Source organism: Suricata suricatta, chromosome 9 (assembly GCF_006229205.1).
Source record: "Suricata suricatta isolate VVHF042 chromosome 9, meerkat_22Aug2017_6uvM2_HiC, whole genome shotgun sequence".
NCBI classification, from domain to species: Eukaryota; Metazoa; Chordata; class Mammalia; order Carnivora; family Herpestidae; genus Suricata; species Suricata suricatta.
In genome coordinates, this window is record NC_043708.1 from 139,497,687 (window position 1) to 139,506,101 (window position 8,415).

The window sequence follows — 8,415 nt, forward strand, 5'->3', positions numbered from 1 at the left end:
CCCGCTGCGTGGACCTGTTCCTGCGCCGGCGCCAGAGGCTTTGGTCGCCGCAGCTCTGTGGCGTGTCTTGCGGTCTGGAATCGTGATTCCTCGTTTGAAGGTTCTGCTCTTTGTTTGCAAGGCTGCTTGGCTGTTGGGGGTCTTCTGTGGTTTGATGCACAGTTTAGGATTGTGTGTTCTAGCTCCGTGGGAAATGCTGGGGGTGTTGGACAGGGACTGCATCACGTGTGCAGGCTGCTTTGAGGAGAATAGACGTTTTAACAGTAGTTGTTCTTCTAATCCATCAGTGTAGATGTCTTTCCATTTCTTTGTGTTTTTTTCATCAGTATCTTATAGTTTCCAGAGTTTGGATCATTCACCTCTTGGGTTAAGTTGATTCCTCAGTAGTTTATTAGTTTTGGTACAATTGTAAAATTTTTTGTTGTTGTTTCTTAATTTCTCTCTTTTCACTTCTATTAGTACATTGAAATGCAACAGATTAAAAAAAAATTTTTTACATTTATTTTTGAGAGAGAGAGAGAGACAGAGCATGAATGGGGGAGGGGCAGAGAGAGAAGGAGACACAGAATCAGAAACCACTCCCGGCTCCCAGCTGTCAGCACAGAGCCCGACGCAGGGCTTGAACCCATGAACCCTGAGATCGTGACCTGAGCCAAAGTCAGACGCTCAACCGACTGAGCCACCCAGGCATCCTGAAATGCAACGGATTTCTGTATGTTGATTTTGTATCCTGAGATTTCCCAAATTAATGTATCAGTTCTGTAGATTTTTGTGGAGTCGCTTGGGTTTTCTAGGTATGACAACATCTGCAAATACTGAAAGTTTTACTTCTTTCTAACCAGTGTAGATTCTCTTCTTTTTCTTGTCTGGTTGCTGCCGCTAGGACTTCCGGTACTGTGTTGGATGAAAGTGGTGAGAGTGGACGTCGTTGTCGTGTTCGTGACCTTGCGGGAGGAGTCCTTAGTGTTTTATCATTGAGGACGTTGGCTGTGGGCTTTTGACGCGCGGCCGTGGTGAAGGGGACGGTGTTCCCGCTACTTTGTCGAGTGTTTTTATCAGGACCGGATGTTGTGTTTCATTCAGTGTTTTTTTTATGTCCCCTGAAAGGATCGTCTGGTTTTTATCCTTTCTCTTGTTCGTGCGACATACCGTGTTGGTTGATTTGTGAATCTTGCACGGATAAATCCCAGCTCATTGTGGTGAATGATTTTTAAAATATTTAAATAATATTTATTTTTAAATATTTAAATTTAAATAACTTAAATTTAAATACATAGGTGAATTCCGTTTGCAACTATTTTATTGAGAATTTCTGCGTCCGTGTTCAGCAGGGACACTGGCCTATAGCTCTGTTTTTGTGGCGTCTTGGTTTTGGTAACGAGGTAGATGCTGGCTTCGTAGAATGAATGTGGAAGTTTTCCTTCTTTTTGGAACAGCTTGAGAAGAAAAGATGTTAACTCTTCTCTAAACGTTGGTAGAATTCGCCTCATGAAGCCGTCTGGTCCTGGACTTTGTTGGGACTTTCTGATTACTAGTTCTGTTTCTTTGCTGGTGACTGGTCTGTTCAAGTCTTCTGTTTCTTTCTGATTCTTTTTGGGAGGTTTACATGTTTCTGGGAATTTATCCTTTTTTTCTGTGTTCAGTGTGTTTCTTCGTTTGTCATAATCACAATCCTTTGTATTTCGGTGGAGTCCACCGTTTCTTTCATTTCTGATTTTGTCCATTTGAGTCCTTTCTCTCCTCCACTCCCTCCCCCTGCCTCTCTCTCTCCCTCTCGGTCTCTGTCTGTCTCAGTTTTTCTCATTGGTGTGATAAGTCCAGCTAAAGGTATATCAATTTTGTTGATCTTTTCAAAGAACCTGATCTGTACTACTGGGTTGTTGGGTTTTTGTTTTTTTTTAATGTTTATTGAATGTATTTCTTTTCTAATCCTTATTCTTTCCTTCCTTCTGCCGGTTTGGGGCTTTGTTCATTCTTCTGGCTCCTTTACGTGGAAGGTTGGCTTGTCTGGCGGAGCTTTTTCGCGCTGCCTCAGGCCCGGCGACGCTGAGCCTCCGCGGGCATCTGCCCCTCGGCCCGGTCGCGATCCGCGTCACCTGTGATCTCCAGTTCTCCCCTGGAGCCCTTCGCCCTTGAGCTGCTTTCTCCTGTCCCGAGTGTGGACTTCCTTTCCTGGTTTTTACCCGTTTTCTGGGCAGCATCCACACGTCCGCCCTCCTGTTGAGTTTTATCTACTGTGCTTTTCACTCCGACTCCCTCACTCACTAAACCTTCCTTCTTACCGTCGCGTTTCCACAGTTCTTTCCTCTCTTTTCTTTCTGACGTCGTTCTTTGTACGGATCTAACCATTTTCTTCCGCTCCCTGCATCCTCTTTATTTAATATTAAAATCTCTGTCACGTCAGGGACTCCGGGGGGGCTCAGTCGGTGAAGCGTCTGACTCTTGATTTCAGCTCAGGTCACGATCTCATGGTTTGTGAGTTCCAGGCCTGCGTCGGGCTCTGTGCTGACAGCGTGGACCTGCTTGGGATTCTCTCTCCCCTTTTCTCTCTAAAAAGCAAAAGAAAACAACTTTCCCGTTAAAGGTATGAAACTGGCTGGCCCTCCGCCACACACGGAAGGAGGCACGGGGTCGCTGGCTGGCCGGCGTTTCTGAGTCCGTGCAGGGGACTGGCCGGCAGGGCGCCGTGTCCTCGGGAGGATATCACGTACCAGTGTCTAGAGTCCTTTTTTGGAGCGGGTCTGTTTCCCCGGAGAGGAGCTCTCTCCTGCCCTGGGCGTGTAGGTCTGCCTGTGGCTTCTGGCCCCCGGGGTGGGGGGCTTGTCGACTTAGACTTGTCCCCATCTCGTCGGTCTCTGTAGGTCACTCTGGGCCCAATCCCCCGTTTCACCCTCTTTGGAACGTGGCCCCCGCCCTCTGCAGGTGGCCGCACAGCGTTGGGGAGCGGGTCTGGGGCCTGCGGTCTCCTGTCCCCAGGCCTGCTGGCGCCCCAGCCTCCGTGGCTCCCTGGGGCCCCGCCCCTGGGTGCTCTCTCCCCGTGGGACTTGGCCACTGCTTGACCAGCAGCTTTCCAGCCTCCGGGGCTTTGCAGGCATGTTTCACATGCCATCATCACCTGTCCCTTGCCCTTGTGGACCTGTGCCTCATTTGCTCCTTTGCTGCCAGGGTGGAGTGGAGATCAGTCTGCCAGGTTCTTCTAGAAGCCGCTCAGTGTGGGGTTTACGTGGGTGTGGGCGGGGGCTCCGGCCCCGACGGAGGAGGGATCCCTGGGGTGAGGGAGGAGGCCGAGGGGGATCGTGGATGATGTTTGGGCCTGGGCTCCCCACCGGCTTTTCCTTGTGCTGACAGACATGTTACGTGGGGCTCGCGACGGGCCTGCCTCGAGGGGGGCGGGGGCGGGGGCGGGGTTGAGCCGCAGCCACGCCAGTGCCCAGCACGTGGCTGTGCACGTGGTCAGCACCCGGTGCGTGCCAAGTGCTGTCACTGCTTCTACGCCGTAGCGAGCACGGTCCTGAACCAGGGCAGGAGTCTGGGCATTTCAGGCCTGAAAACCACCCCAGGGGCGCGTCTCCTGCCCCAACATGGGGGCAGAGAATGAGGGGACAGGCTGGAGAGTGGCGCGCCTGCAGTGGAGGCCGCTTGGGGCTCGTCTCCTGCTGCTGGCCCTGCTCCTGCCTCCAGCCTGGAGGCCCAGGAAGGGTGGAAGGAGGGGACTCACATGGCAGGTGGGGACCAGCCTGTCCTCAGCCCCTCGGCTCACCATGTCCTTGCCGGGGGTAGGACGGCCTCCCTGCTGGAGTCGGGGCAGAATGAACCAGACGCTCGGATGGTGCCAGGTGGGGTCAGGCAGTGCTCCCTGGGCTTGGGGGAGGCTCCACGGCCCTCACAGGCCCCTGGGCACCCCTCCCCAGACCGGATGTCCTCAACCCCCCCCCCCCCCCCCCCCCCCCCCCCCCCCCCCCCCCCCCCCCCCCGCCAGCCAGAGCCGCGGTGGCGTCTGCAGTGCAAGGACCCCGCTGTGAGCGGCCGCCGCTGCCATGAGCCTTTCCCGAGTACGTGCCACCGTGTCCACCTTGGTGGCTTCGGGCCCCACGGGCAGCCTGGGCCTCTGGGGACGGAAGGTGTGAAGGCCCAGGGAGGGCGAGGGATGGCCCGGGCCGCTGGCGTCTGTACCTGGGCAGGCGCCGCACTCGGGGTTCCCACTCTCCATCAGCACTTAGGCCTGAATATGGCCCCGTGAGGGCCCCCCAGGGCCCCCAGCCTCTCGCACTCGTAAAGAGTGGACCAGACGCAGGCCCTGCAGGACCTGACACACAGCGGGTTCCAGCCAGGACGCAGCCCGGGGTGCCCTGGGGCTGCTGGTGTGGCGTTGTGGTGCGTTAGACCACAGATTGGAGCCCCGGGCTGGGTCTGAGTGAGAGGGGTGGGTGCGCCCTCCTGCAGGACAGGAGTCCCCGGTCGTGCTGACCCTCAGCCCCGTCGCCTAGCTGACGCTTCACCCCAGGGCGCAGGCCCAGGGGGCCGCAGACCGAGGTCCACGGTCAGAACACTGCTCTCTCTCGGCCAGGGCTCGTGGAGTTGAACTTCTGTTGGGGTGAAGTATTTGAGGTCAGGCTTATGGGCGGAGGGGAGGAGCTGGGCACCAGGCAGCCCAGCAGGTGGGTGTGTGTGGCCACCGGCAGCTTGGGCCTGGCCTCAGACCCTGACGTCAGCGCCCTCCCGGGTGACCCGGGACAGGAGACGCTGTGCCTTGGGCCCTGTGTGTGTGAGGCGGGGATTCGATTCTGCCCAGGGCGCGTGGGGAGCAAGCCGGGGCCTGGCCTGCGGCCGTCGGGCAGAAGCAGGGCCCCGCAGCTGCTCTTTGGCCAGCACCCACTTGAGAGGGTCTGTTTTCCACTAGCACAGGTGGTCCAGGTGATTTCGGGGGGAGGGGTCCCCAGGACTCTGTGTTCACTGCAGCTCTGGGTGGAGCTGAGGGACTTAGGAGACCCCAGACCCCCCACCCGACCCCACCCTGCGGTCCCCGAGGCTGCCTGCCCCTATTCTCTTCCACACCGGCATGTGTGCTGGCCTGTGTCCCTCTCCCAGCCTGTCCCCACCTGTCCCCACGCTGTGGTATGTACTTTGTGCCTCCCGGCCAGACCCCAGCACCCACCCCCTCCGGCCTTCTGACCCTGGCAGGACCCTCCACTCCTCTGGCCCCTGCCCGGGCCAGCTGCCCTTTGCCCCAGCCTCAGTTCTCCCGACCACTGCTGCCCTGAGCGGGGAGGGAGGCCCCCCGACGCCTTTCCAACTCGTGCGTGGTGGCAGGGGGCCCCGGGCTGGCTGGCCAACACGCGGGCCTGGGGGGGGGGGCGGCAGGACGGCCACTGGCCCCGAGGCAGCAGCTGTGAGGCAGCAGCTGTGCACCGGGAGTCCAGGGAGAGAGGCAGGCCGAGCTGGGCCTGGGCGACCTTCAGTCTCCGTGCTCCCTGCCTGCCGCTGTGTGTTCCCCGTGCTGCCAGGGGAGGCTGGCAGAGGGGTGTGGGGGTGACAGGCCGGCTGCCTGGACTCCCCCCCCCCCCACCCCCTGGCTGTGGCCCCTGGCGGACCCCTAGAACTCAGCCTGGGGAGGGGCCAGCCGCTGTGTCAGCTGTGAAGTGACACCCTCCAGGTCCCGGCTGACGTGGCCCAGGCCGCACACAGAGGGTGGAGGCCTAGGAGGCTGCCCGAAGGGCAACAAGCCGGTTGGTGGCCGGAGGCTTCTGAGGCAGGGCCTTGGGGCTGGGGATCCAGGAGGGAGTCCTCACAGGAGAGTGCTGGAGCACTGTGGCCCTGGGGGCGGGGCCAGCTAGCCAGGAGAGCTGGAGGGAGCAGGAGGGCCCTAGTGCTGAGTGGGGTCTGGGTGGGGGTCTGAGGGTGGGCTGGGGGGAGCAAGGAGGCCACAGTTTTCCTGCGGGTTTAGTGCTCTCTCTGCCCTTCCCCCACCCCTCCTCCGAGGCCTTCATGATGGGTCTCTCAGGCTGTGCCCCTTGCCCCGTCCCCCCTTGTCCCATCTCTGCAGCAGGGGGTGGGGCCTGTGCTTGGACGACGCTCCCACCAAGGACGTCATCGACTTCCCCTCGGTGCCCCCCGGGGTCCTCTACGACGTGGGGCACCAGTGCCGCCTCCAGTACGGGGCCTACTCTGCCTTCTGCGACGACATGGACGTGAGTGTGGGCACAGGTGGGCGTGGCTGGGGCCGCCCTCCACAGGGGCCCAGGAGACTCAAGGCCGTGGAATCCGCCTGGGGAGGGCACACGCCCAGCTCTGAATTCTGGGGGTGGCTTTAGGGCAAGCTCTCCCTTCCCAGGGCCAGGTTAAAAGAGACAAAATAAAACTCATGCTGCGTGGCCCTTGGAGAGACCCGCCCTTTGTGGCCTTGTTAGAGACCCCCCCTTGTTGGTGGGGTGGTAGGAGTTTTTTTTTTTTTTAAGGAAGTGGGCGGGGCTGGGAGAGGTGGGCGGGACACTGGGAGGTGGAGTGGGCGGGGCCGCAGGCCCCCAGCACCACCTGGTCCAGAGAAGATGGGAGGGGGGGGCCCTCTGGGAATCCCATCTGCAGACCCCCCCCACCCGGTGCCCCAGGCAGGGTAGTGAGGGGTGGGCGGAGGCAGCGGGGGGGCGGGGCAGGGGTGAAGGCACGGCCGGTGTTCTCCCTGCAGAATGTCTGCCACACGCTCTGGTGCTCCGTCGGGACCACCTGTCACTCCAAGCTGGATGCAGCTGTGGACGGCACCAGGTGTGGGGAAAGCAAGGTAGGGGTGCCAGGTGGATGGGGAGGGGTGGAGCTCCCGTTGTGCCCGAGCTCATGTGAGCTGTCCTGCCCGCGCACCGGAGGGGGTGCAGCCGGGGTCCACCAGGAAGTCAGCACATGGCCTGTTCTGTCCCTGCACGCCTCCACCACAGGCCCCCCGCCCCCCTGGGCCCCCAGCTACTGTGCACGCGCCAGGGCGGGGGGTGGGGGGGTGGCCGACTGGCTCGGGCCGTCCCCCCACCTCGGGGCTCTCTGTCTCGATAGTGGTGTCTGAATGGGGAGTGCGTTCCTGTCGGCTTCCGGCCCGAGGCCGTGGACGGCGGCTGGTCGGGCTGGAGCGCCTGGTCCGTGTGCTCGCGGAGCTGCGGTGTGGGCGTGCAGAGTGCGGAGCGGCAGTGCACACAGCCGGTGTGAGTGCGGGCTGCGGTCACCGCGGCGGAGGGATCGTGCCCTGAGTGTCCCAGCCTCCCGCCCTCCAGATGTCGCCATGGAGGCTATGCCCAGAGTACCCAGAGCACCCAGAGCCAACTTGGCTCACTCCTAGGGGAGTCCTGGAGGCCGGCAGAGTCCCCACTGCTGACCCCGTTGCAGAGAGGGGAACACCAAGGCCCAACAGGGCAGTAACTGGTCGGAAGGAGGCAGGAGAGGGCAGGGCTTAAGAGGTTAGAACCTGGACCTTAGATGGAATTGGGTTCAAGTGCCCTGTCCACCCCTCCTCTGGGCCTCAGTTTCCAGGGAAAACGTATTCTGAGGTGACCGCAGGGCCCACCCAGCAGAGCTCTTCCTGGCACCTGAGGCCCGTGTGGGTCTGAGATGACACTGGGGACAGCTGCGGGAACTGGTCAGCATGTGTGTCCTGGGGCAGGTGACCTCATCTCTCTGGGCCTTGGTTTCCCCACCTGACATCAGGTGGTCTGAAGATTCTGGCCCGGCAGGTGCCGGACACGGAGCCAGCCCTCTCCAGGGCCCGTGCTTGGCAGTCTGTGACCTGGGTTGGACGGGGGCAGCCGCCCTGGCCTGGGGGGCGGGGGGGTAGTTTCAGGCTCTGTGCCTCACAAAGAGGGCCCTCTGCAGGGCAACCCCCACTCCCATCCCGTCTGGTGCTCACCCAGCCCCACCCGGCTCTCCCCACAGGCCCAAGTACAAGGGCAAGTACTGTGTGGGCGAGCGGAAACGCTTCCGTCTGTGCAACCTGCAGGCCTGCCCCCCGGGCCGCCCCTCCTTCCGCCATGTGCAGTGCAGCCACTTTGACGCCATGCTCTACAAGGGCCAGCTGCACACCTGGGTGCCCGTGTTCAATGACGGTGGGTCCTGCCGCCCGCGGGGGAGGCCTCCCTGCCAGGCGGCGCTGTCCCGGAACCTGCAGCCCCCGCCCCCCCTGCCCCCTGCCGGGCCGCACTGTCCGGGAACCTGCAGCCCCCACCCTGCCCCTCACGGCTCCCCCTTGGGCCCCTAGCCAGCCCCTGTGAGCTGCACTGTCGCCCCTCCGACGAGTACTTTGCTGAGAAGCTCAGGGACGCTGTGATTGATGGCACCCCGTGCTCCCAGGGCCGGCCCGGCCACGACCTCTGCATCAACGGCATCTGCAAGGTGTGCCCGGCAGCAGGGGCGTCCTCCACGCTGGCTGCCCCGGGTCCTCCC

At 61.1% G+C, this 8,415-nt stretch overlaps 1 protein-coding gene across 1 annotated transcript in view; it reads left to right on the plus strand.

Annotated features, from left to right (window-relative positions):
* ADAMTS7 (ADAM metallopeptidase with thrombospondin type 1 motif 7) overlaps window positions 1-8,415 on the plus strand; it is a 28,303-nt gene that overhangs the window by 8,778 nt on the left and 11,110 nt on the right. The window contains exons 7-14 of the mRNA XM_029952323.1: window positions 3,166-3,271; window positions 3,980-4,052; window positions 4,568-4,658; window positions 6,044-6,188; window positions 6,683-6,775; window positions 7,039-7,184; window positions 7,909-8,078; window positions 8,231-8,364. Of these exons, the coding sequence (XP_029808183.1) occupies window positions 3,166-3,271; window positions 3,980-4,052; window positions 4,568-4,658; window positions 6,044-6,188; window positions 6,683-6,775; window positions 7,039-7,184; window positions 7,909-8,078; window positions 8,231-8,364 (958 nt within the window). The remainder of the gene's footprint in view (window positions 1-3,165; window positions 3,272-3,979; window positions 4,053-4,567; window positions 4,659-6,043; window positions 6,189-6,682; window positions 6,776-7,038; window positions 7,185-7,908; window positions 8,079-8,230; window positions 8,365-8,415) is intronic.